Below are 27,656 nucleotides of genomic sequence, written 5' to 3'. Positions count from 1 at the left end.
CTAAGACATGCCCAGAAACTGGGGAAGGAGTCCCACTGCCTTTGGGACCTTGTCTACAGCTGTGTGGGACCTCAGTCTGCCCCCTGGAACCTTGGCAGCCTGTCCCATGGCCTGTAATGCCAGAAAAAGACAGGGCAAGCATATAGCTTTCAGAAACCGTGTTAGGTCTGTGAGGGCAGGAGCTCTGGGTGTGGGATGGGTATCCCCTGGGATCGGCCTACAGACTGACTGAGCACCTTGGGCTCTAGAGGGAATGAAGATCCTCTCAGGCAGGAGACTGGACGAGGACGGACAGGTTGGCACCGCAGGCTGTGTATAAACACTGGGGCTAGAACAGCAGGGGCCAGGCTGAAGTACTTCTCTTGGGGCCTGGGCCTGAGGGCTGTTTCCCTAATACCTTCTCCAGAGCCAGGTCAGAAGCCCCCATGCCTCCCCAGGCTCCAACTGCTAGGCACAGCCTGCCCAAGACCACGGGTCCCACATCCAGAGGCCAGTTCACTCTGTTCCTTACCTAGAAGGGAAGCTGAGGAGACCACAACTTAGGAAGACCTGTTGCCAAGGAGACAGAGGATGAGGGCAGGCTGGGTCTAGGATGGTCACCAGCAGTGAGCAAGGTCTGGTGGGCCTGCATGAACTGAGACGTCCAGACTGGAAGCTACCTAGATCAATGTCCACAGCACACTGGGGACCCATCAGCAAGAGAGACCCAGGCAGGAGTCCAGCTGGACCAATCCAGCTACAGGCTCTCACAAGTCCCCTCTAGGGGCTACTGACTCTTAGTCTTACAGACACTGGGTCCTCCCTCAAGTTTCTTTTCTTTTCTTTTTGTTTTATTGAGATTAAGACAGGATCTTATGTAACCCAGGCTAGCCTCTACCTCAGTTATGTAGCTGAGGATGTCCCAACCTCCTGCCTTGACCTCCTAAATGCTGGGATTACAGGTATGAGCCACCATGAAGGTGTAAGCAGTGCTGGGGATGGAAACCAGGGACCATGCCCACTGACTCACTAAAGCAGTACACACAGCTCTCAGTGACTTTCTGTAAGGACACACAGGTAAGTGCTCCTGCCGCAGCATCCTATGCACACTCTGGCTTTTACTGTCTTAGCTATCCTAACAAGGCCAGTGGTTGTGGACTTCCTAGGAAGCGTTCAGACCTCCACAGCACCTAGAGTTTGTAAGCAGAAGCCTATGACCTGTGGAGAGAAGTGACCCTTGTGAGACAGAGGCCCAACTCCTCAGGCTCAGCTTGGGGATGATGTCACCCCACAGTTCCTGCCCCAGGGGACCCTCTGGCACAGGTATCATTGGGCTGAAAACATCCCAGAGACATCATTGGGTTAAAACATTTTCTTTTTCTTTGTGGTGGGGATGGAACCCAGGGCTTCACACACAACAGGCGAGTGCTCTGCCATTGGGCCATGCCCTTATGTGTCTCAGTAGGAAAAGGAGCCACAGGATCAGAGATGTCATTGTGGGTATTTCACAGTGAGAGCCCAGCCCACCCTGACCCCATGTGAATACAGTCACATTACTGAACTCAACTGTAGATGACCATGGACAAAGGGACAGAAGGACAGTCCTCATGCTGAAGTAAGCAGGTGGATTGGGGCCTGCAGCCCACAAAGCCCCTGGGACTGTGGCCAGGCCCTGAAGGCTCGCACATCCATGGCCCACCTGATTACTTGTTACTGAGCCAAGTCCTCCTGAGAGCAAGTGAGAGGGAACCCAAGAGGACTGGGGTAAATGTCTCAGAACAACTGGAAACTCTTTCTTCCCATCACAAAACAAGGACCAGTAGGCTTCTTGGACCCTTGTGGAGAGTCAGACAGAAAGAGTCTCTGCTAACAAGAGTGGCGGGCGGGGCGGGGGCCAGGCAACCCTCTCACCACCACAGGTTCGGTGGCTCCTCAGCCACTCTGCTTTTAAACAAGGTGATCTCGTCCAGGTGCACCATGGGGACATCTCGGATGACATCTGTCAGGCCCTCGTGGAGCAGGGGGAAGATGACGACGTTCAATGCGGGCCTCTCAGCCTGGAAACTGAACCAGAGATCAGCCATTAACAAGGGACGCAGCTCAGAAGGTAAAGTGCTTGGGGAGCTCAGGAGACCCTAGGTTCAGTCTCCAGCACACATACTTCTGATTCTTCTTAAGTCATCAGAGTCCTAGAGCCAGAAAGTAGAGAGGAGGGAACTGGGGCTGGACAGTGAGTGTATAACACATATGGAACACCTGTCTGGAACATGAAGGGTTCAAGAACAGACAGTAGTGATGAGTACACACACTGAAAACAGGGATGGGTCTGGGCAGCAGTGGCGCCCGCCTTTAATCCCAGCACTTAGGAGGTAGAGCCAGGCGGATCTCTGTGAGTTCGAGGCCAGCCTGGTCTTCAGAGCAAGTTCCAGGACAGGTACCCAAACTACACAGAGAAACCCTGTCTTGAAACAAAAAACAAAAAATACAGTGATGGGCTAGAGAGATGGCTCAGGAGTTAAGAGCACTGGCTGTAGGTGGTGGAGGTGGCGCATGCTTTTAATCCCAGTGCTCAGGAGGCAGAGACAGGTGGATCTCTGTGAGTTTGAGGCCAGCCTGGTCTACAGAGTGAGTTCCAGGAGAGCCAGGACTACACAGAGAAACCCTGTCATAGAACCCAGGTTCAGTTCCCAGCATCCAAATGGTGGCTCACAGCTGTCTGTAACTCCAGTCCCAGGAGATCCAACACCGTCTTCTGACCTCTACAGGTACCAGACACACACGACACAGACATACATGAAGGCAAAACACTTATGCACATAAAATAAATAAATAAATCTAAAGGAAAAAGAGGAAACAGTTACTGCCAGGCTGGGCATGCTCAGTGGGTAGAGTGCCTGCCGAGTATCCCTGAAGCCCTGGGTTTGGCCCCAGCACTCCATTAATTAAACAGGTATATTTTTGTAGTCCCACTACTCAGGAGATGGAGGCTGGGGGTCAGAGGTTCTGGTCATCCTCAGCTACATAGTAGGTTTGATGCCAACCTGGGCTACAAAAAAACCCTGTTTCAAAATAAAAAAAAAAAAAAAAAAAGCCGGGTGTGGTGATTTAATCCCAGCACTCGGGAGGCAGAGGCAGGGGTCAAGAGCCAAACTCACTTGGGGTGAGAGGAGGGCAGGGATGGCCAGATGCTCCGCTTGGCCTGCTGGTCAGGTCACTTCTCTGCCACAGAGCTCCTGTCACAGGAGCCCCAAAGCTGGAAACACCTCACCCCACTGTTCTTAAACATTCCTTGCACTGTTCCCATAGCAGACATCAGAAAAGGCGGGGTGCAGACCAAAGCTGAGGAGGGCAGAGGGTAGATGGCGCTGTACCCACACAACCTAACCACCCTCAAACCAGCACTGGTTGACCAGAGTAGCAATGTGACCTGACTCTGGACTCATCTGGAAACTGGAGGCTCTGGGAGGGCTGCAAATGGCTGAGTGGTTAACGGCACCGGCTGTCCTTGCAGAGGACCTGAGTTGGATTTCCAGCATTCACATGGCAGTGCACAACCATCTGTAACTGCGGTCCTAGGGGGATTCAGCACCCTCTACTGGCCTCTGCAGGTAACTGGACCCACACGGACATACACAGAGACACAAGCACATAAAGATAAAAACAACTGGAGGCTCAGCAACAGGAACAGAATCCCTAGGTCACATCACCTTTGGCTCCACACACAGACGACAGAATGAAACACCAGACAACACTTTCCCATCTGAAACAACCTGTGGCCCCAGTCAGACACCTCATGTCCCTCATTGGCCCCTACATGCTGCCAATGCTACGGTGGGCCCAGGCACCTTGGCCATCTTCTCCAGGCCTCACAGTTCATAGTTCCTGGCTCCTGAGCATGCTCCATGGAGCTGGAACTTAGCAGCCACTTGCTCAGTACCCAGGCCACAGTTCTCCCAACCGAGACAGCCAAGATAGACCCATGTGGCCAGCTTGCCAAGTGGGAACATGCCAACAGCCAGCTCTAGAGCTATCATGGAGCAGTGTTGAGGCACGCAGCTCCCACACTCCGACTGCCTGGTACGGAAGATGTGAAGGCTGCAAAGCAGTGCAAAGCCCATTGTTTTCCTTTTCTTTTTTTCTCCCCAAGACAGGGTTTCTCTGGGTAACCCTGGCTGCCCTGGAACTCACTCTGCAGACAAGGCTGGCCTGAAACTCACAGATCCGCCTGCCTCTGCCTCCCAAGTGCTGGGATTAAAGGGGTGCGCTGTGCCGCCACCACCATGGCCAGCTTTTTTTTTTTTTTTTTTTTTTTAATTTAAGTTTTTGAGACAAAATTTCACATTTCATGTTTCCCAGGTTGGCCTCAAATTTGCTATGCAGTTAAGGGTGACCTTGAACTTCGGATTCTCCTGACCCTATTTTCCAAGTGCTGGAATTATAGACCACTATGCCCACTTTATACCATGCTGGGACGGAACCTAGGTCTCTGTGCATGCTGCCAAGCACTATACCAACCAAGCCACATTCCCGGTCCCTAATCCATTCTTGAAAACTGACATGCTCTCGGCGTTGGCCAGATGTAAGCAATCCCCTGTTCCACCTGAGGACATTTTCTCCTCTGCACATCTGCAGACCAGACGGAGACTGAGCCATTTTGCTGGCATGGAGAGTCACATCTGTGCATTCAGCCTTCAGCATGGCCCCTGGGGCTACCATAGGCCAGAGCTTGCCAGAACGCAGCAGCAGAGGACAAGTTGACAACTATGGTTCTGGCAAGCTGGAAACTTACGGGAAGAATGCCCCTGTCTCCACACAGGACACAGTAGGGGCTGGGGCAGCCAGTTGGCCTCCCAGGGCCATATGCCCCAAAATACGGCAAAAGGCCACAAACACACTCTAAGACCCCCCAAAAGAGAGCGGCATGGCTACCGCAGTGGGCAGCAGACCTCTGTCACACCAGCCGGAGAGGACCTGGAGAACAGTGCCTCCCACTCAGGTTTGGGATTCCTGAATCTTTAGGATGGAGGCTGCCTGACCCGAGCACAGGCCTCTGGGCTCACAGATGTCAGGTCTGCATGCTCCAGGGAAGCAGAAGCCCTTGCCTTCACTAGCTTGCTATTGGCTGTGGTTGTACCAGGGGCTGTTATGCATGCCCCTGAGCTCGGGCTCTGCTGCAGAGAAGAGGCGGGACCTGGAAAAATCCTACACAGGATTGAAGCCAGCATACCTGGGCCATGGGGAGGCACTGGGAAGATGGCACTGAGTGGGATAGCAGGCAATGGTACCTACACCACAGCCCACCCAGGGAGGGCATGGAGCTGGTCTATCACCGAAAGGTTCAGGTTGTGCCTGGAAGATACGGCTCACTAGAGACAAAGTCGGGAGAAGCTTTAGGGTCTCGGGACTGCTGAGACATGTGCAGGCTAGCCCTCAGCCATGCCACAGTGGCCAGCCCTCACTGGAAACCAAGAGACCAGGCGATACAGGGTCCGTCCGTCCCCCGCCCCAGGGCTAATAAGGAACAGGCCTGAGGGGGAGAGCCCAGGGAAGCAGGGACTTATGGGGCCTCCTTGCTTGCCAGGTCTGAGAAATGGCAGTGAGAAAGAGGAGTACAGGATGGGCTCAGCAGACGGCCATACGCCAGGGCCCAGACCCTCATGCCACAGTGCTGCAGGGAGACACCAGCTGGCAAGGTGGCCACACAGAACAGCCAGTACAAGTTTCTAGAAATGACAGGGATTTGGTCAGAGGCAGGGATGGTGCTGGACAGGTGTGTGTGCCTGCGGCCAGGAGCAAAGCGCAAGGTCGGGGTACTGGTAGGAACTAGGACAAGCTGGGCAGACACACTCCTCTGCTCATCATCCTGGGAGACCACAAGCCCCCAGGGTCCACCAGGAATCTCTGTCACTGAGTCTGGTCCCCAGACACTGAATTCATATGGGGCCAAAGAGGTCCAAGTAGGGGAAGGACATGCAGAAGAACACAATCCAACACCCAGGAGGGCTGCGCGTCGCAAAAGGTGTGAAAGGAGCTGGCAAGGCGGTGCACACCTGTCATTCCAGGGCTGGGGAGGTTAAGCTGTCAATCCCCAGAACGGCACCAGACACATGAAATACCGTGGGACATGGCTCAGCTACAGATATACGCGGGCCTCAGCACAACATACATCTAGTGTGGCAGCATATGCTTGTGAGACCAAAACTTGAGATGTAGAAAGGGGAGGATGAGAAGGGCAAGGTTATCCTTCACTCCATTAGAGGTTAGCTTGGGATACATGAGACCTTATGTAAAAAAAAAAAAGACATGGGACACAAAACATGGAGAACAAGTGAAGTCCGTGACATTAGACATAGAGGCAACCAGTTGCTTCCTGTGAGGTGAGGGGAGTCCAAATCGAAACCCCAAAACATGAAGAGCCTGGGCTGCAGTCTTGGCATCAAAAACAAAGACAGCCAACACAGGAGGGTGAGAAAGAAGCAACTGCAGGGACCTGAGGCACGCAAGCAGCCCAGCAAGGGGGCAGACACAAAGGGTGACCCCAGAAGGAACTAATCCTTCCCCAATCACAGTAGCAGGGAAGAAGGCCTTATTGGCTGAGACCTCCCTGCTGTGCATTGAGGGGGTCACTAAGCAGCCGGGAGGGGGTGCTCAGCGCTCCCCTGAGCTCTCCAAGTGACAGAAGAAGAGCATTGGGCATTGCTCCATGTGGCTGAAGCAGGGAATTTAAGGCCGGCCTGGGCTACCCCAAAGGAGGTGTGACGTGCCTACAATCTCAGCACTTAGGAGATGGAGGCAGGAGGGTGAGAAGCTGAAGGTCACCCTGTCTAAAGAGTCCTTCAACTAAACAGACAACAAAAACATCAGGAAAGAGGGCGGCCGCCCTGCTCTTCACAAACACCCTGGCCACTGAGGGGCTGGCCACTGAGAGCAACACTGCCACCTGCTGGACCACGGCAGCAGAGCACCCTGCAAACCGCCTGGATCAAGACTCGGCACTTACCCTGAAGGGCTTCTCATACCAGCCGAACTGCTCCCTCTCCCTTGATTTACATTTTCTTAAGACAGGGCCTCATGTAGCCCAGGCTAGCCTCAAACTCACTATGTAGCAGAGGATGACCTGAATCCTGCCCCACCGGCCAAGTGCTGAGATTACATCTGCGGTACTATAGAGATTGAGATCTATTTATTGATTTAGGTTCATGTATGTATGTGAGCCCACATGTGTTTATGTGCACGCCATGTATACAGGTGCCTGAGTGGCCAGGAGAGGCCATGCAGTACCCTGGGACTAGTGTTGCAGGCAGCTGCAGCTGAGCCACCTGATCTGGTGGTGCATCCTCTGCAGGAGCAGTAATCTGCAGGAGCAGTAAGCACTCGTAACTACTGAGTTAACTACTTAACTACTCTCTAGCCCTATGCTGCAGGAACTGACCCCTGCTGGGCAAGCATTCTACCAACTGAGCTAAACTCTCAGTCTCTCACTTGTTTTTTGAAATGGTCTTGCTGTATAGCCCAAGCTGGCCTTGAACTCACTATGTAGCCCAGGCTGACCCAAACTCAAACTCCCTATTCCGCCTCAGCCTTCTGAGTGCCTGAATTCCAAGTTTGTAGCACCAAGCCTAGCTTCTTTCTCCCTTCTAAGGTGCAGTTCCGTCCTGCATGCTGCCAACTGGCTCCAGGGCTTCCTGCCTCAGCTCCCCATCTGTAAGCTGTAGTTAATACACTCATTCCTCAGGACGCCTGTGGAAGGAGACCTAACTCCTGAAAGCTGTCCTCTCCCCTCTACACACGTTGTGGCATGCACACCTGTCCCGCAAACACAAAATAAATAAATGTACAAATGTAATACAAAATTTAAGTACTGACAGTCCATTCTGGTACCTGATAAAATGACCAAAAACATGGATAACCAGGGGAGCCAGGAGCAGGTCTTTCCCATGGTGGCATTTCAGTAAGCGGAACAAAGGGAAGACAGGAAACAAAACCACCAGCAATGATCAGGGACTGTGCTTGTGCCCCCAAAGTCCTCGTGCTGAGACCCTAACTCCTGACATGCTGTTAGCCAAAGGGATGAGATCTCAGCTCTCCAGAGGCAGAGGCAGGAGGAGCCACAAGTTTGAGGCAACCTGGTCTGTACAGTGAGTTCTAACCTAGCCTGGGCTACAGAGACACCCTGTCTCAACAACCAAAGGTGGCGCTTTGGGAGGTCTGAAGGCAGAGCCTTCACAATGATGAGGATCAAGAAGTCCCTCCCAGGCCCACATGAGACACAGTGAACTAAGAAGACTTCTAGAACCCAGGATAAACTCTGTAACTCAGGCTAGCCCTGAACTCCCAGGATCCTTGTATCTCAACCTACCAAGTGGCTGAGACCAGAGCTCAGTTCCCTGCAGGAGGCCAGGCCCTCTGATCATGCTGCTGGGATCGGGTACTCCATCTCCCCAAAGTCGCTACCGGGCTAGGACACTGGGTCCTGGGGACACTGGTACCATCCAAAAAGACCATGCTGGGCCATGCTACTCACCTCCGGAGGAGTGACTGCTGCAGACTCTTGCAGGTGATGAGGGATTCTCCAGTGAACATGTGACACACGACAACATGCAGGCAACGGGCCATAAAGGCCAGCACGGCATCCGGCTGCAGCGTGCCACTTCTAGACACCAGGCACAGGCGCTGCAGAGATGAACACTGGCCCAGTGCCTGGAAGAACTGCGCGTTGGCATTGAAATAGGGCTGCTCCAGCCTGTGGAGAGAGGGGTGTGAGTGCCAGGGACTTGGATCTCCCAAGGAGATCTTGACTCCCAGGATGAGATGCGGCTAGTCACTGTCTACAGACCCTGCCAGCATGCACTGGCTCAAGGCCATCTGCCTTCCTTCCTCAGTAAGCTCTCCCACCCCCACACTGTCACAGCTGCTGGCCTTAGGATCAGAGACAGATCAGCTGACAAGGCAGGAGGAAGGAGGGGTCCAGCAGGCCGGAGTGGGTGGGGAAGGGGCAGGAAAGGAAGAAAGCCCCTCAGGGCTGCTTCGAGGTCAGCATCTAATCAGCCCAGAGCTCAAGCCCCACCACACAGGCTCCACGGAAGGGTCACTGCTGTTCTTAGACACAATGAACAGGCCTCTCTTTAGGCCATGAAGGTGGTCATGTGGCTTTTCCCCTTCACCAAGGATACCAGTCACTTACACTGTCTGGAGAGCCCCAAGTGACACGCATTCACATTGGAATTTTGATTCCTTTCACCCCTTTTAATTAAAAAAGATAATTTATTTACATTTTATATGTATGTGTGTGAATTCCTGCACGTATATGTGCCATGTGTGAGCCTTGTACCCAAGGAGGGCAGAAGAGGCGTCAGATCCCCTAGAAACGGGGTTACCAATGGTTGTGAGCCACTTGTTTCTGGGAACTGATTCCAGGTCCTCTGCAAGAGTACTATATGCTCTTAACCACTGGGCCCTTTCCATGGCCCCACCCTTTTTCTTATTTGCTTTTGTTAGTGTGATGTCACAGATTGAACTCAGGCTCTTAAGCATGCTAGCCTGGCTCTACTACTGAGCTACAACCCCAGCCTTTCACAATTTTTTATATTTTCAATTGATTTTTCCCCCTCAAGACAGGGTTTCTCTGTGTAGTCCTGGCTGGCCTGGAACTCACTCTGTAGACCAGGCTGCCCTCCAATTCAGAGATCCACCTACGTCTGCCTCTCAAGTGCTGCCATTAAAGGTGGGCGCCGCCGCCGCCGCCGCCGCCGCTGCCGCCGCCTGGCTTTTCCCGGTGCTAGGAATTCCTCCACTGAACCATACTCCCAGCCCTTTAGTTTTTAATCTTGTTTTCACTCTTCCAAAATTTTGCACATGCCTATCATATATATTAGTCATTTTCACCCCTCAATTTATATTTTGAGACAGGATCTCACTGTTACCAAGGCTAGCTTTGAATTCAGTGGTCCTCCTGCCTCAGCTCCCCAAGTGCTTCTTAGGTGTGAAAGTGGCAGGAAAAAGGGGTTCAGGGCCCCTGGAAACCTTGGAGTTACCAGCAGCAGCGCGTGCTCCCCCTCCTCAACGCTTTCAACAGCAGGGGATGGAATCCCAGTACCAGGCAATAGCTGTCACCTCCACCACTAGATGGCGGCATGGACTTTCACTGTAGGCCCAGGTGTCTCTAGGTCAACTGAGTTACAGTGGCAATGTGTCCTGTACATACTTTTGGTAGCCCAGGCTGTCCTCGAACTCACAAGAGATCCGCTTGGCCCCTGCCTCCCGAGTGCTGGGAGTGCTGGGATTAAAGGCGTGTGCCATCACCGCCCGGCCCTGTACATACGTTTAAACCGTTTCCAACTAGACAGCCACTTACCGAACCCTGCCCTGAAAGAAGCCAAGTCACAGCGTTCAGCCTGGTGTGAATATCCTCTCTCTCACTCTCCAGCTGTGGGACCAGTGAGCCCTGACCCTCTCCCCTGTACACAAGGCTGGCCAGCACCCGGGATGGATGGGAACTGACCCAATGGAGGTGCCATCTGAGGGTAGACGGGTAACAAGGAAATGGGATCCACCCAGATCAGACCTCATCCTAACTCTGACCCTTCCCAACTGGCTCAAACTACCAGCCAGCAAGGATCAGACCTCTCCTTGCCATTCAGCTCTCTGGGGTGACTATACCCATCCCCTCTGGCTCAAGAGGCTGATGCTGTTGCGATCCGAGCCAGGCAGGATGAAGGAGAATGAGAGCTCAAAGTTGTTCCTGAGACTGTGCCAGGCCTGGCTCAAGCCAATCTCTTGCTTCCGCCCAGGCAGCCTAGGGTGACTCAGGGTAATACCCCGCCTCCAGTCGTGGGAAAGGTGGCACCCTTTTCTGCCTGACATGTGATCCTCTCACCATAGAGGTGTGCCCCAAACCCACAGCCAGAACAACCTGTCCCTGTGGCACCTCCACCCCACAGGGAGCCAGGCTGGTACAAGCTCAGGTTCATGGCAGGCTGCAGTGGAGGTGGTAGCAAGTGAGCCTGGGATTCCCGGGGCTGCCATCAAAGACTCCCCCAGAAAATGCACGTGCCCCTCCAGCCCCCACAGCCCCAGAAAGCAACTCCTGAGCAAACAAAGCCTCTGAAGCCTACAGCTAGCTCCTGCCACCTGCTGCATCATCTCTTTGCTCGTCCGCCTCAGAAGGCAAGGATCCAGAGGAATGGGGCCATTTGGCTGTTCTGGAAGCCTGTGTTTGTTCAGAACAGGCAGTACCTCACACAGCAGACGGTTCTGTGGCTGTGGGCACAGGCTGGAGCCTGGGTAGAGATGCCACTATGAACTGTGATCAAGCTCTTGGGGAGCCTACAAGACAAATTTAACCCCAGTCCTCCTGGCCCCCCATGATGCACACATGGTCCTGACTCTGGAGAGGACGCCAGGTCCCAGGGACAAACCAATACATAGCCCAGGCTGGCTTGGAATTCACAATCCTCTGATTCAGCCTCCCTGCACAACAGGTGTGCACCACCACACTTACTGCAAAAACATAAGGCTTGATGGACCCATGAAAAACAAACACTGTCAGCAAGACAGAAAAATCTGCAAAGACCTTGGCTCTGAAAGAGTCCAAGTCTCACCTGGTACCCTTGAATTCAGAAAACGGTCCCAATCACAAGAAGTAATCAACAGCAGCGGCCCACCAGAGGGGTTATTCATCACATGTACTCTCTGACCCATCTTGTCTTTCTTTTTTTTTTTTCCCCTTGTGACAGTCTCATGTAGCTCAGGCTGGCCCAAACTATGAAGCTAAGGATGACCTTGAACTTCTGACCCTCCTCCCTCTGCGCACCTCCCAATGCTCGTTTTGCAGGTTGTATGGTACTGAGGATGAAACCCAAGACTGCGTGTGCTAGGCAAGCCCTTTCCTGACTGAGCTGCATCCCCAGCCTGTACCTGTGATGCATTTGCCGTTCTGCACTCACTGGCTTCAGGAAGGACCAGGGGCATCACAGGACAGCCACAGGAAGACACAAGGGTGAGAGACACCACAAAGGAAGCAGTGAGGAAACGGAAGGCCTGGTGACTGGAGGGAGCACAAATGTAGCCAAGGAGGAAGGTGTCCATTTGTGCGCCTGGGAGAGGCAGATGTGGAAGAGGGAGGAGGGTGGCCGCTGTAAGAGCTCTTTCCCACCACGGCTCCAAAGTTTTCCCTGAAGGCAGAGGGGAACCCAAGGCCTGTACCTATCAACTCTGTCTTGTTTTTGTTGTTGTTAAAATAGGGTCTGTATAACCCAGGCTGGCTTCAAATTCACAATGGAGCCAAGGATGGCCCTGAATTCTTGCCTCCACCTCCTGAGTGCTGGGGTGACAGACAGGCATGCAGTCACAACATCTGGTTCTTTTTTTTTTGGGGGGGGGCTGTTGCTTTTGAATACAGGTCTCATTCTAGCTAATGCTGATCTTGAACTCAAGGCAATCCTCCTGCCTTAGCCTCTTGAGTTGGGGGATTTTAGCCATATGCCACCACAATCAACTGACTGGGACCTCTAAACTAGAGGAGTAAGAAAGCTCACAGGCATTTGCCAAAGCAAGTATAGCCAGAAGGCACAGGACCCATGCACACGGACACCCAGGCATGGACACCAGCTCTGTCACAGAGACCTTCTGAGCTGCAGGACTGTTCAGCTGAGGATCAAGCTGGAGCAGCAGGGCAGCTGACCAGAAAAGACAGAGGCTTCACATCCAGACAGCCTTAGCATGGCTTTGTTCCAAGGAGGACAGGAAGCAGAGCTCACAGCCTGGCTAAGCAGCTCTGGAAGGTTCTGGGCCAGGAGCAACACAGGACCCGCTGACTTCCTGTCACACTCAAGCTAGGAGGGGATAGGGAGGCAAAGGACACTCCCTGTCCTCCCTTGTGCGTCCTGAGACCAAAGCGAAGCTCTGGCTTAGATTGATAGGTAAGAGGCTTCCTGCTTCAGATCTGACATCAGCATCCATGGATACTGTGGGGGAAAGGTCAGCTTCGTGCCTGGCCCTCAGCACAGCTCCTGTGCTGGCTAGTTTTAGGTCAACTTAACACAGCCTAGAGTCATCTGACTGGAGGGAAGGAACCTCAATTGAGAAAATGAGAAAATGCTTTCATACGATTCGTCTATAAGCAGATAAACCTGCCTGTCCTGGTCCTGGATCTCGCTCTATAGACCAGGCTGGCCTCGAACTCACAGAGATCCACCTGGCTCTGCCTCCTGAGTGCAGGGATTAAAGGCAATGTACCACTGCCACCCAGCTGTAGGGCATTTTTCCAAAATTAGTTGATTGATGTGGGAGGGCCCAAGTGGTGCCATCCCTGGGCTGCTGGTCCTGGGTTCTGTAAGAAAGGAGCAGGTCAGTAAGCAGCACCCCTCCATGGCCTCTGCATCATCTCCTGCCTCCAGGTTCCTGCCCTATTTGAGTTCCTGTCCTGACAGGGATGTAGAAGTATAAGCCAAATAACCCTTTCCTCTTTAAGTTGCTTTTGGTCATGGTGTTTCATCACAGACTAGTAACCCTAAGACAGGTACCAAAGAGGCAGTAATTGTACTAGAGACAGCCATGCACAAATCCCTGTAGGCTAAGACATGACTTTGTGGCCCCAATGTTGCCTCCACCCACCCACCAACAGCTATGGACTGGCGGAATCCTGAAGTCCTGCCCCTTCTTGCCTGCCCAGAAGCAGGGACTTCGTTACATGGTGTGTCCTGCATAAACCTAGTATGGTGGAGCACCCTATAACCCCAGCACTTGAGAGGCAAAGGCAGGACAATCAGCAGTTCCCGTCATCCTCAGCTACACAGAAAGTGTGTGTGGAGCACATGAGGCCCTTTCCCAGAAGGAGAAAGGAATGCTTACAACTGAGGAAGGACAGGGCACCCCTGTGATCCAGACGCTCGGGAGGTTGAGGTAGGAGCTAAAGGTCTTCCTGGATGACAACAGTGAGCTCCAAATGAGCCTAAACAACTTGTTTAAAACACGGTAAAACGAGAACTGGAGACAGAGCTCCATGGTGGAGTGCGTCCCTGCAATACACACGGCCCTCACTGATCATGGGGGCACATGCCGATAATTCCAGATGGAGTGAGACCACTGTCAGAGACTATCCTGGGCTAGATGAACCTATCTAGAACCTATCTCAAAAACCCAAGGCATAGTGACTCACACCTTTAATCCTAGCACTCGGGAAGCAGAAAGATCTGAGTGTGAGGCCAGCCTGATCAACAGAGAGCTCTAGGACAGCCAGGACTACACAGAGAAAAAGAACCAAAAATCCAAGGACTAGGAGGTGTGGCTCAATGGTAGAGCACCTGCCTAGAATCCCCCAGTGAGGGGCTGGGGTGTGGCTCAGTGGTAGAGCACCTGCCTAGAATCCCCCAGTGAGGGGCTGGGGTGTGGCTCAGTGGTAGAGCACCTGCCTAGAATCCCCCAGTGAGGGGCTGGGGTGTGATTCAGTGGTAGAGCACCTGCCTAGAATCCCCCAGTGAGGGGCTGGGGTGTGGCTCAGTGGTAGAGCCCCTGCCTAGAATCCCCCAGTGAGGGGCTGGGGTGTGATTCAGTGGTAGAGGAACAAGACCTTCGTTCCATGTTCTATTTGTAACACAAGAGAATCTTTTTTTTATGTAGGGTCTCACTAATTAGCCCTGCTTGGCCTGGAACTTACTATGTAGACCAAACTGCCCTCAAACTTGCCTCTGCCTCCTGAGTATTGCTGGGATACAATGGAACTTTTAACCTTTAAATGCTGGATGATGACAAAAATACCCTTTACTTCACAAAGTGTTTCAGCATTAATCCACTCCACAGTTGGCTCTGGAAGTTTTGTACTAGGAGTTTTACCCCTCAGAGTCTTGAGCATGCTAAGTACTCTACCACTGAGCTATACCCTCAATCCTTACTTAAAGACTTCATTTCAAGACAGGGTCTTTAAGTCATCCAGGCTGGGCTCAGACTCGCTCTCAAGGACAATGGCCTATGTTCTCTATTTCATCCCACTTTTCAGGATGGATCCTGCTATCCTCCTCAAGGCCACCACTCCCAAAAGTCTGAGTTTACCCTGAGATGATCTGTCTCCCATCTCGCCTGCTCTTGTCTCCACCAGCAGCAGCAGCAGCAGCAGCAGCAGCAGCAGCAGCAGCAGCAGCAGCAGCTCCCAGCAGCTCTTCAGCACTCCTCTGCCTGCCCCGCCTGCCCCATCTCTCTCTCCCACTCTCCTCAGGGGCCTGGCTGCTCTGCATCAAGGAGGTTTGAATGCTCTGTCATCTTTCTGTGCTTTTGGCTTTGGTGAGAAAGGGTCTTGCTGCCCTGGAACTCAAGTCTGTTCTCCTGCCTCAACCTTCTGGATGTTGGGATGCCAGGATTACAGGTGTGCTTGTACTCAGTGAACATTTCTAGACCCCCAAGGCTTGTGTGCACATGCTATCAGATATCCCCTCCACCTTAGTCAAAGCCCCTATCCCACTGCTACATACACTCCAAGAATTACTGAGGGCACTTGGGAGACAGCTCAACTGGTAATAGTGCTTGCTAGTGGGCCGGAGAGATGGCGCAGTGGTTAAAGGCACTGGATGTTCTTCCAAAAGGACCCAGGTTCAATTCCCAGCACCCACACAGCACCTTATAACTGTTTGTGTTCCAGGGGGCCTGACATCCTGACACCAATGCACATAAAATAAATTATATAAAAAAAAGAGTGCTTGCTAGCAAACATTTAGAAACTGTGTTCAACTGGGCAGTGAGGGCGCACACCTTTAATTCCAGCACTTGGAAAGCAGAGGCAGGTGGATCTCTATGAGTTCAAGGCCAGCCTGGTCTACAGAGTGAGTTCCAGGACAGGCCCCAAAGCTACACAGAGAAACCCTATCTCAAAAAGAAAAACAAAAAGAAAATGTGTTCAAATTCTCAGTAACCATGTAAAAGCCAGATTGGCCACACATATCTGAAACCCCCAGAAACTCCCCGGCCAGCCAAAATGATCAACCCCAGTTTCAGTGAGACACCTTTTCTGAAAAAATCAGGTGTAGAACAAGATGGCCCAGTGGGTAAAAGCACTTGCTGTGGGAGGCTAAGACCTACGTCAATCCTCAGAGCCCTGTAAAGGGGAAGGGCAGAGCCAGCTGCACATGTGCACTGTGCAGTGTATCCCCATATATACACACCAACAATAATAGTAATAATAATAATAAAATTGGGGGCTGGGTACAGTGGCACACACCTTTAATCCCAGCACTCAGGAGGCAGAAACAGGAGGATCTATGAATTCAAGGCTAGCCTGGTCTATGTAAGTTTCAGGCCAGCCAGAGCCACATAAATCTGAGTCACAAAAAAATGGGGGGTATGGTGCTGGGCAGTGGTGGCGTACGCCTTTGATCCCAGCACTCAGGAGGCAGAGGCAGGCGGATCTCTGTGAGTTTGAGGCCAGCCTGGGCTACAGAGTGAGTTCCAGGAAAGGCGCAAAGCTTTCTCTATAGAAACCCTGTCTCGAAAAACAAAACAAAACAAAAAATGGGGGGTATGCGAGTGGGAGAAACAGGACACAGCACTGGAGAGATGGCTCAATGGTTAGGGGCATTGGCTGCTGTTCCTAGAGGACCCAGGTTCGGTTCCCAGCACCCACACCTTCTGTAACTCCAGTTCCAGGTGACCCAACATGCTTTTCTCACCTCCACAGGCACTGTACATATGTGGTACCACAAACACGCATACAGGCAAACACACACATATAAAAATAAAAGTAGGCTGGGCGGTGGTGGCACAAGCCTTTAATCCCAGCACTCGGAAGGCAGGGGCAGGCGGATCTCTGTGAGTTCAAGGCCTGCCTGGTCTGGAAAGCAAGTTCCAGGAAAGGCTCAAAGCTACACAGAGAAACCCTGTCTCGAAAAACCAACCAACCAACCAAATAAATAAATAATAAGTGAATGAATGAATGAATAAAAGTAAACAAAGCTAAAACAATTTTTTAAGATGTAAGGTTGTGGTGAAGTAGCACTATGTGGAACACATGAACCAAGGACTAAGTGAGTTTGAGAAGTGAACAAGAGGAGATGCTCAGCTCAGGAGCCTCAGGACTGCTGCCTCCCACACCTCCCATGGCTCTGCTCCACTACCATGACCCTAGTGTCCTGAGGCCATTCACTGTAGACAGAGGTCCCTCCTGCCTTCGATCTCTAGGTCAGGCCTGTGTTGGCTCTGAGCTCCGCCTTAACAGGCAGACTGCACATGCAAACCCCAGAGGCCTCAGAGAAGCCTGAGGTCTTTTACTCTTCACCCCTCAGGCCCTCAGCCCCTCACAACCTCAACTCCTCACCTCAGGCCCTGGCTCTCAGGCCCTTAGCCCCTCACTTCAGGCCCTCAGCCCCTCACAACCTCAACTCCTCACCTTAGCCCTCACCTCAGGCCCTCAGCCCTCACCTCAGCCCTCAGCCCCTCAGGCCCTTACCTCAGCCCCTCACCTCAGGCCCTCAGCTCCTCACCTCAGGCCCTCAGGCCCTCACCTCAGGCCTCAGCCCCTCACCTCAGGCCCTCAGGCCCTCATCTTAGGCCCTCAGCCCCTCACCTCAGGCCCTCAGGCCCTCACCTCAGGCCCTCAGGCCCTCACCTCAGCCCTCACCTCAGGCCCTCAGGCCCTCACCTCAGGCCCTCAGCCCCTCACCTCAGGCCTCAGGCCCTCACCTCAGGCCCTCAGGCCCTCACCTCAGGCCTCACCTCAGGCCCTCAGGCCCTCATCTTAGGCCCTCAGCCCCTCACCTCAGGCCCTCAGGCCCTCACCTCAGGCCCTCAGCCCCTCACCTCAAGCCCTCAGGCCCTCAGCTCAGCCCCTCACCTCAGGTCCTTCAGCCGCTTGCAGTACTTCAGCATGTCAGCAAGAGCAGGCATGTACACCACCTTCCCCATCATGCCCAGGTTGGCCAGCGACAGAGACTGCAGCTGCTGGCACTGTAGGCCAATGCTCACTAGTCCAGAGCCTGTCAGCAGGCCTGGCAGTTGGGCTAGTGTCAGGTGCCGCAGGAAGGCCAGCTGGCCGATGGCAGCCACCTCTGAGTCCCCCACGTTCTGTGCCCGGCTGCAGGGCGGGAGGGAGTTGCGGATGGCAGGTTCATTGCGGGGCATGGCTGAGGAGAAATTGGACCCAATCAGTTCCAGATGCTCCAGAAAAGGGAGCTTCTTCAGCAGAGACCAGAACACAGAGGCAGGCTGGGGGGCCGACTGGCCCAGGAAAGGGTTGGGACAGGTCTGCACCCCAATGCGCACCTTCTTTCCAAAGCCACGGGGCACCGCGTGCATAGCTGGCGGGGCAGGCGCCCGGTCAGGCCTGGGTGCTGAATCAGCCACAGAGCAGACAGGCAGGGAAAGGGAACGCAGGTGGCAGAGGCGGGCCAGGAGCTGGCAGAGGTGGCGGCCCAGGCCGTCCGAGCTGTGGTGGTGGGCAGCTGAGAGATTGAGGTGGTGCAGGTTACAGCAGGACTCCACCAGCGTCTCCAGGATGCTGCTGTCAATGTCGTCTTCCGCCTTCCGGAGCACTGAGTCCGCAGACAGGCAATGCACACAGCCGCTGAGGTTGAGGCTGGCCAGGCTGCTCAGGTCCTTCCCGCCATTGATGACCCGCTGGATCAGGTGACCGCCTGACAGTGTACACCGGCTAAAGCTGAAGTAGAAGGGATTGTTGAATTTCATATGCTGGAGGAGGGTGGAGCCGTTCAGCCATGACTTGGGCAGTTGCAGGGCGTCCAGGGCCACGTTGCGGGCCATGGAGTCCAGCAGGTTCTTGGTGGCCCCACTCTCTGCGAAGCTGCCAGGGACGGAGATGAGAAAGGCATGCAGGTTCTCGGGAGTACGGTCACTGAGCACAGCGAGGTAGAGCCGCACCACCTCCTGGTTGATGTAGCCTGGAGCCAGGCGTGCATAGAAGACACGCAGGTTCTGGTAATGGGGCACGTTGCTCTGGCCCACCATGAGCTGGCCTGAGAGGACAGCACCCTCACGTGTGCGGTCCAGGATCTCAAAGTAGAGCAGCAGCTTCTGCAGGCTGGCACAGCAGGGCACCACACCATAGGATGGCGTGAAAAGGGTCTGCTTGAGCTCCCGTACGCGGCTCAGCGTGGCCTTGCACTCGCTGCTCAGCTGGCTGGCATCGAAGCCAGGGCTCACATCGATGGCCAGCGAGCGCAGGTGCTGCAGGGCTGAAAGCACCTTGGACAGCCGCAGGGAGGTGAGGTGGCAGCCAGACAGATTCACCTTCACCAGGCTGTGACATCGGGCCACATGCTCAATGGTGGAGCCGGACAACCAATAGCAGCCTGCCATGTTCAGGTGCTGGATCTCCCGGCCAATCTCCTTCACCAGCTGCCTCACCTTATCCTCACTGGCCTGCAAGGTGGGGACAGGAGAAACAGGTATCCATGGCTACTCCCCACTCCTGCTCCGAGAAGAGCTGCCTTTCCTCTCCCATATACCTATCACTGCCAACAGGGAAGAGACCCCGTGCCCAGGAAGAGAAAGCAGAGAGATGTTCGCTGCCCAGGCCTGGTGGCACACGTCTGTCATCTCAACACCTGGGAGGCCGAGGGAGGAGCATTACAAGTCTAACACCTGTCTGGATTACAGAGTTCCAGGCTAGCCTGGGGTACACAGCAAATCTCTAGTTCAAAAGAAGAACAGCTGCTTGCTAAAAAGCTGTAACTGGGGAGGGAGAGATGGCCGAGTGATATGTGCTGCTCTTCCTGAAGGCCTGAGTAGTTCCCAGCACCCACATCAGGTGGATCACAACTGCCTGTAACTCCATCTCCAGGGGAATTTGATAACTTTGGCCTCCGGGGGCAAAAGCACTCACATGGGTACACACATACATTTAAAAATAACTAATTTTACTGAGCAATGGTGGTGCATGCCTTTAATCCCAGCACTTGGGAGGCAGAGACAGGCAGATCTTTGTGAGTTGGAGGCCAGCCTGGTCTACAAAGAGAGTTCTAGGACAACCAGGGCTGTTACACAAAGAAACCCTGTCTTGGAAAAAAAAAAAAACTAATTTTTGGTTTTTTGTTTTGTTTTGTTTTGTTTTGTTTTTTGTTTTTTGTGTTTTTTTTGGTTTTTCGAGACAGGGATTCTCTGTAGCTTTGGAGCCTATCCTGGACTAGCTCTGTAGACCAGGCTGGCCTCGAACTCACAGAGATCCATCTGCCTCTGCCTCCCGAGTGCTGGGATTATAGGCGTGCGCCATCACCGCCCAGCCTAATTTTTTTAAAACTATATATATATATATATATATATATATATATATATATATATATATATATATATATTTTTTGTTTTCTCTCTCTCTAAACTGTTGTTGTATTTTTGTGGGGGAGGGGAGGGTTTGGAACAGGATTTCTCTGTACAGCCCTGACTGTCATGGAACTTACTGTACAGACCAGACTGGCCTCAAACTCACAGAGATCTACTTGCCTCAGCTCCTGAGTGCTGGAATTATAGACATATGCTATCAGGCACACCTATCTGTTTTTTTTTTTATTATTTGTTTTTGTTTGAGACAAGGGCTTATAAACTGGTCTGAACTACGATCACGCCGCCTCGGCCTCCTGAGTGCTGTGACTACACGTGTACGATCACGCCGCCTCGGCCTCCTGAGTCTGTGACTACACGTGTACGATCACGCCGCCTCGGCCTCCTGAGTGCTGTGACTACACGTGTACGATCACGCCGCCTCGGCCTCCTGAGTGCTGTGACTACACGTGTATGATCACGCCGCCTCGGCCTCCTGAGTCTGTGACTACACGTGTAGCCTACTGCACTGGGCTTGTGTCTCAGGTTAATCAGAGACTTAGGCCCTGAGCAACAGAGGGCAGCCCTTTGGCAGCAACGTCAACAACTGTGCTGTCCACTGTGCCATCACTTCACAAGGCCCTTCTACAATCTGTGCTGTGGTGCAGCAACTCCACCCTCGGGTGCCTATGGAGAAGGAGGCCTCCCACTGACCCCTGCCTCTGAGGCCCAGGCTCCCTCCTCCCAGAACTACATCCACATGCTCTATGCCCTCCTCCATGGCACCCATCACCTCCCTTTCCTATCCTAGCTCCATCACTATATCCTAATGTGTGACCGTCCCGGCTACATGGTTTCCTCTGCAAACATCACTGCCACCAGCCCCCACAGGCTGGCACCTCGGTCGATCCTGGCTTCCCACCTGGTAGTCCTTCTGTAGCAGCACAGTGTGCACCAGGCTCTTGTCCAGGCACAGGGCCGAGAGCTTCCGGCAGGTACGCCGCACATTGAGAACCAGGTCTGTGCTGGGGACATGGCTCAGGATATGCAGGAGAATTTCATCAGAGAAGCCCAGCAGGTGGGTGTCACCCGCTGCCTCTGCAGCTGTGGGGGCAGCATCATCATCACTGGACATGTCCTAGAAGTTAGGGACAGCAGAGGGAGGGGGTGGATCAGTCATTAGATGCTAGCTGGACAAGCAGAAGGACCTGAGTTTGGACCCCAGCACCCACATAAAAACCTGAGAAAGGTAGCACGTGTCTGGAATCCCAGCACTAGGGATTCACGAACAGGAGGATCCCACCCCCCACAGCAGAAAAACTTCACCAACTCTTCACTGAAAGGTGAAGAACAGAGTTCCCAGAATCCCCTTAGAACTGCAAACCAGGAGACAAGGTGATAAAGAACTTCTGATGGCCACCTTCAGCCAACTCCCAAATGTTCTGGCTTTTCCTAGGTGTTAAACAGCCCAGGCTGGCCTTGAACATGGTGCTGGCAATATACCCATGTACCAACACTACTGGCTCCCGACAATCACTTCTACTCTCTTTCCTTCCTTCCTTTCTGACAGTGTCTCATGTAGCCCAAAGTGACTACAAACTGGCCAAGGATGACCTTGACTCCTGATCATTCTGTCTCCACCTCCCAAGTGCTAGGATCACAAGAACGCACAACCAGGCCAAGTCTCCTCAGTGCTAGGAATGGAACCCAGGGCTTCATGCGTGCTAGACAAGCACTCTAGCCAAGCCACATTCCAGCCCTCTACAGCCTTTGCCAGTGACCAGCACACAGTGCATATGGGCTCTGAACCACAGCCTACCCTCCTCCCCTCTGCCTCCAGGCACAGCTACCCGAGCAGGAGCAGACTTTACATAAGACACTCAGGGATTTTAACAGGTACATGCTGGACTGAATTTTCCCTCTTCTTTTTACATTTCTATATGTAATACTGTGTGTGTGAGAGAGAGTTGGTGAACAAGTTCCCGTGTTAAGGCAGAGAAGGGTGGGAGAGGGAGAGATTGATGTGTGTCATTGCACAAGAGCCTGTGCAAGACAGATGACAATTGGTAAAGTTGTGGAAGCTGGTTCTCTCGTCCACCATGTAGGTCTCATAGAACTAAGCTTGTCATGGCTGGAGAGAGGGCTCCAAGGTTACAAGTGCACACTGCTCTTGCAAAGGGCAGTTCCCAACACCCACGTTGGGTGGCTCCTGACTGCCTGTAACTTCAGTTCCAGGGAATATGATGGTTTCTGTGGGCAACTGCACTCACATGTGTATATACCACAAAACAGACTCACAAATATACACCATCATCATATCATCATCATCATAGCCACGTGGTGATGGCGCACACCTTTAATCCCAGCACTCAGGAGGCAGAGCCAGGCGGATCTCTGAGTTTGAGGCCAGCCTGGTCTACAGAGCAAGTTCCAGGACAGCCAAGGATACACAGAGAAACCCTGTCTCAAAAAAAGAAAGAGAGAAAGAGAGAGAGAGAGAGAGAGAGAGAGAGAGAGAGAGAAGAAAGGAAGGAAGGAAGGAAGGAAGGAAGGAAGAAAGAGAAAAAAAGACACCATAGCCTGGGTCTGGAGCATGACCCCAGCTGCCACCTGTGGGGCTCCGCACACTCAGGGTGGGCATTTGGTGAAGGGCCCTGGGTGACACACCTTTTGGTTTTTTCTGGTCTCACTATGGAGCCGGCAGGCCTGGAACCCCCCATCATCTAACCTTGGCTTCCTGAGTACTAGGATTACAGGTGTGCACCAGCACTCCTATCTTGCAGAACGGTGTGGTGATTATATTGTGTACCCTAATAAACTTTGCCTGAAGATCAAAAGACAGAACGAGCCACTAGATTAAATATACAGGTCAGGCAGTGGTGGCACACACCTTTAATCCTAGCACTCAGGAGGCAGAGATAGTTTGGACCTCTATGAGTTCAAAGCCACCCTGGACTACCTGAGATCGACTCCGTCTAGGAGAGAAGCAGAGCCATGCAGTGTTGGCACACACCTTTAATCCCAGCACTTGAGATCTCATGCCTTTGCTTGGGAAGCATGCACGCCTTCAGTCTCAGAAGTGACATGGCAGGGCAGAGAACGGTATATAAGACGTGGGGAGACAGAAACTTAAGGTTTCTTGGCTGAAGCTTTTTCTGCTGGAGCCTTTCAGGTGAGGACTCAGAGGATTTCAGTCAGAGGATTCGTGGAATTGACAAGGTGAGACATGGCAGTGGCTTGTTCCTTTGTCTCTCTGCTCTTTCAGCATTTACCCCATATCTGACTCTGGGTTTTTTATTAAAAGGCCTTTTAATAAATTCAATTAGTAGATTTAAACAACAGAAGGGTTCCCTTGTTTACACATGTGTGTGTGTTGTGCTATTGTTGTTGTGTGTGTGTGATGTTGTTATATATATGTCCACATGTATGTGGATGGTGTGAGTGTGTATATGGAAGCCAAGGTGGACAAGGACTGTCTTCCTAAGTCTTTATATTTTTCTAGAGCTCATCTAGGCAAGCCAGCCATCAAGCCCCAGGGATCTAACTATCTCTGCTCCACTAACATGGGATTAGACCCACAGACACCCACCATCTGCTTTGCTTTTTCTGTGGGCTGGAGATGCAGACTCAGGTCCATATCTGTACAGCAAGCACTTTACTAAGTCATCTCCCTAGATCAAGGATTTTTTTTTTTTACTACCTAAGAGGGGAAAAAAAAAAACAGAACCAGGCTAACTTGCCTCCAAAGGAGAGCAACTGTATGCCATGCCCACCTACCTTCAGACACCAGGCTCTGGCCAGGATTTACTTGTGGCAACTTGACCGGACTGTAACTGGCTTAGAACTAGGACACTCCAAAGCTGGCTAGGGAATTCGAAAAGCTAAGCACGGTGGTACACTTCTGTAATCCTACAGGCATAGGTGCACACATATACACACACATGCAAACACAGAAAAACAGAAAAAGAAAAAAAAAAACTTGAAAAAAAAATTTTTAAAGGCTCAGATGCCAAGATGTGGCCTCATAGGTCACTAGGCTGACTTAGACACTGCCCCTGGGATACACTGATTCTATATGCTTCCAAATGGCTCCTTCTCCATCTGAGCCCAAAGCTCTGTTCTCAACTCCAGCCCCAGCCAATCTCTTCTTCACTAGATCCTGCATTGTCTCGGAGCAAAAAATGAGGCCATAAGTTAGGAATTACCCCGTGGCGTCTGTATGATGGCACACACCTCTAATTCTAACACCCAGGAGGATGAGGCAGAATTATAAAGTAAAGGCCAGCTTTGACTACATCCATCCCAACAAAAATCAAAAAGGAAAGAGAAAAGAAGAAGAACTACCCTTGGGCTGGAGAGATGACTCAGAGGTTAAGAGCACTGGACGCTCTTCCAGAGGTCCTGAGTTCAATTCCCAACAACTACACTGGCTCACAACTATCTGTAATGAGATCCGGTGCCCTCTTCTGATATGCAGGCATGCACGCAGAACACTATACACAATAAATAAATAAATAAATCTTAAAAGTTTAAAAAACAAAACTACCCTTCAGGTTTCCAACAACCTCTTCTCTCCTGAGTTCTCCTTCCAACTGGATCTCAGTGCTGGTTTGGCTAGCTTGACCCTGAACTGGCAGTCTCTCTTGTCCTTTGGGGAGATGGCTTAGTAGTGAGGAGTTTGCCACACAAGCATGAGCACCTGAGTTTGGATCCCTGGCACCCTTGTAAAAGACTCGGAGGGGCCAGGTGGTGACAGGGTACACCTGCAATCCCAACACTTGGGAGGCAGAGGCAGGTGGATCTTCAAATTTGGATCAAACCTTACTGGCTGGAAGGGAGGGGCTTCTGAGTCAGGACTCCACAGGACCACATGACCAGACATGCCTAATTCCTGACCCATACAACTCCTTGAGAGCTGCTGACACAGATGTGCTCCCCTGGAACTCTTCTTGCTGGAGGCAAGCGGTATAGCACTCCCCTTTCTCACTCCTCTCTTATTAATCTGCAGCTGGACCACACACTCTTCCCTGTCAATTGAGGAGACACTTCAGGGCCCAGTTTCCTTCAAAAGAGAAGCATCCAAAAGACCCCAGCCATGCTCCATCTACTCTTGAAAACCTCCCTGGATAAATGCAAGGAAACTCCTAAGACTTAAAAGTGTGCCCAAAGGCCAGCAAGATGGCTAAGCGAGCAAAGGAGCTTTGCCACACAAACCTGATGACTAAGTTCAAGTCCCGGAACCCACATAAAATGCTGGATGCAGGCTGGGCGGTGGTGGCGGCCCACGCCTTTTGATCCCAGTACTTGGGAGGCAGAGGCAGGCGGATCTCCATGAGTTCAAGGACAGCCTGGTCTTCAAAGCAAATTCCAGGAAAGGCACAAAGCTACACAGAGAAACCCTGTCTCAAAAAACCAAAAAAAAAAAAAAATGCTGGATGCAGCGGCCCAGGTCTGCCATGCCAGCACTGTTACAGCAAGGCAGGAGGAGACAGGAGGATTGGTAATAAACTCAGAAGCCAGCTACTCTGAAGCATGCACCATGGTGGAAACAACACAGGGGAAGGCAGAAGCTGGAAAGAAGGCTTAGTGGTTAGAGGCAACTACTGCAGTTTCAGAGGACCTGAGTTTGGTTCCCAGCACCCATATCAGACCCAGCACCCACATGAGAGGGGCTGACAACCACCTATAACTCCACCTCCAGGTGAATGAGATCCCTCCGGCCTCCTCAGGCATTTGCACTCATGTGCCCATACCCACACACAGTTACACATTCGTAAACATAATTAAAAATAAGTTATTGAAGCCAGGTGCTGGTGGTGCACGCCTTTAACCCCAGCACTCAGGAGGCAGAGACAGGCGGATCTCTGTGAGTTCGAGGCCAGTCTGAGCTACAGAATGAGTTCTAGGAAAGGTGCAAAGCTACACAGAGAAAAACCTGTCTCAGGAAAAAACAAAAAAGTAATTGAAACAAGGTGAATGGCAAAAACCAACTCCTGAAAGTGGTCCTCTGAACTCCACATACGTGCCACGCCATGAACATGCCGGTACTCATACACACACACTAATATAATAAAGTGTACCCATGGGTGGGAATTCTAAGAAGGAACAAATATAAACTCAGATGGTCAAGCAGCAACAGCGAAGTAGCCAGATCCTCCACCCTTCCCCCATACTACTGTCTGCAAAAATACTGTACACCCATATAACAGGACGCAGTGGGATTCTCCAGTGGACCTAGATCAGAGAACTTTGGGGTCAGACGGAAGCCCTATCACCCTCCCCCACACCACAACCAGGCTCCAGAAAGAAGTGGGCTGCACTTATGCTGACAGAGGAAAAAAAAAAAAAAAAAAAAAGCGGAGGCTGGGGATGTGGCTGAGTCGGTAGAGAGCTTGCCTAGCATCTAGCATGCACGAAGCCCTGGGTTCCATCCTCAGCTTGGCATAAAACCCGCGTGGTGATGCACACCTATAATCCCAGATTACAGAGGCTAAAACAGTAGAACTGCTGTTAAATTCACGACTAGCCTGGGCTGCACACTGAGCTCCCCGGCAAGTCTGAGCTACAGAGTAAAAACAGCAGAAGGGGCAGCGTCCCGGAGCTGCGGGAGCTGAGCCAACGCACAGGGACATAGGGGAAGGCCTAGCCCTTCCGCAGGCCACGCGAAATGGTCCATACTGACCATCCGGATGGTGAGCCTGGGAACAGGACCGGGACAGACGAAGGGAGGGCCTGGGAGAAGGGTAGGAGAGGGCAAGGATGGGCCCCGAAGCAAGGCCAGGCTCGGGAGGGAGCACCGAGGGGACCCCGCCGCCGGGACGGGACAGGCGCCGGTCGTACCTCTCCGGAGCTGGCCGCCGGAGCTGCAGCCTCGCAGTCCCCCAGCCTGCCAGGGCAGGGATGCTCGAAGCCGGCACCGCCACAGCTCCACAGAAACCCCGGCAAGGGGCGTGGCTGCGCCTCACTTTCGGCGCCCCTCCACACGTACTTCCGCTGGCGCCCGGATGGACCGGGTGCTGCCGCCATATTGGGTGTGGCATAGGTACTCTCACGGCTAGAAGGCACCCAGAAGGTCACAGATGACTGGTCTCTAAACTACGTGGGCAGTCTCCTGCTGTCACTCCAGATCGCGCCTAGCTCGTGGCCTTTGCATTTGCCCTCCGCGCCGCTTACTGCGCTCCAAGCCCCCTGTTAGAGCACTCAGGCATCCTCCATAACCATAGCAACCGTCAGCGCACACGCTCCTGATCTTGCCCCTCATTTGTGTTATAACTCTCAATAGCTCTGTGCACCATCCGACTTACTATACCTTTTTTGTTTGTTTTGAGACAAGTTCTCAAGTGTAGACCTGGCTGTCCTGGAATTAGCTATGTAGATCAGGCTGGCCTAAAAGTCACAAAGATCCTCCTGCCTCTATCTCCCTT

General features: G+C 52.5%; 1 protein-coding gene across 1 annotated transcript; it reads right to left on the bottom strand.

The window, feature by feature from the left end:
* Nucleotides 1-934: 934 nt before the first annotated feature.
* Fbxl18 (F-box and leucine rich repeat protein 18) lies at nt 935-27,191 on the bottom strand. The gene is made up of 5 exons (XM_036172479.1): nt 27,073-27,191; nt 21,155-21,370; nt 17,795-19,338; nt 8,504-8,722; nt 935-2,043 (listed from the first exon to the last, which is right to left on the bottom strand). Exons 2-5 carry the CDS (start codon nt 21,365-21,367, stop codon nt 1,887-1,889), a joined length of 2,133 nt encoding a protein of 710 aa, XP_036028372.1. The 5' UTR covers nt 21,368-21,370; nt 27,073-27,191; the 3' UTR covers nt 935-1,886.
* Nucleotides 27,192-27,656: the final 465 nt, after the last annotated feature.

Source organism: Onychomys torridus, chromosome 22, assembly GCF_903995425.1.
Source record: "Onychomys torridus chromosome 22, mOncTor1.1, whole genome shotgun sequence".
In the NCBI taxonomy this organism is placed as follows: domain Eukaryota; kingdom Metazoa; phylum Chordata; class Mammalia; order Rodentia; family Cricetidae; genus Onychomys; species Onychomys torridus.
Note: the sequence above shows the minus strand (reverse complement) of the source record. Positions and strands in the feature narration are given on the sequence as shown.

Bases quoted from the DNA above. Each gene is read 5' to 3' on its own strand.
- Fbxl18 (XM_036172479.1), bottom strand. From the start codon at position 21,367: ATGTCCAGTGATGATGATGCTGCCCCCACAGCTGCAGAGGCAGCGGGT. The intron at 19,339-21,154 runs GTGGGAAGCCAG...CCCACCTTGCAG, and splicing joins TGCTACAGAAGGACTACCAG to GCCAGTGAGGATAAGGTGAG. The intron at 2,044-8,503 runs GTGAGTAGCATG...TCTCTGGTTCAG, and splicing joins CAGCAGTCACTCCTCCGGAG to TTTCCAGGCTGAGAGGCCCG.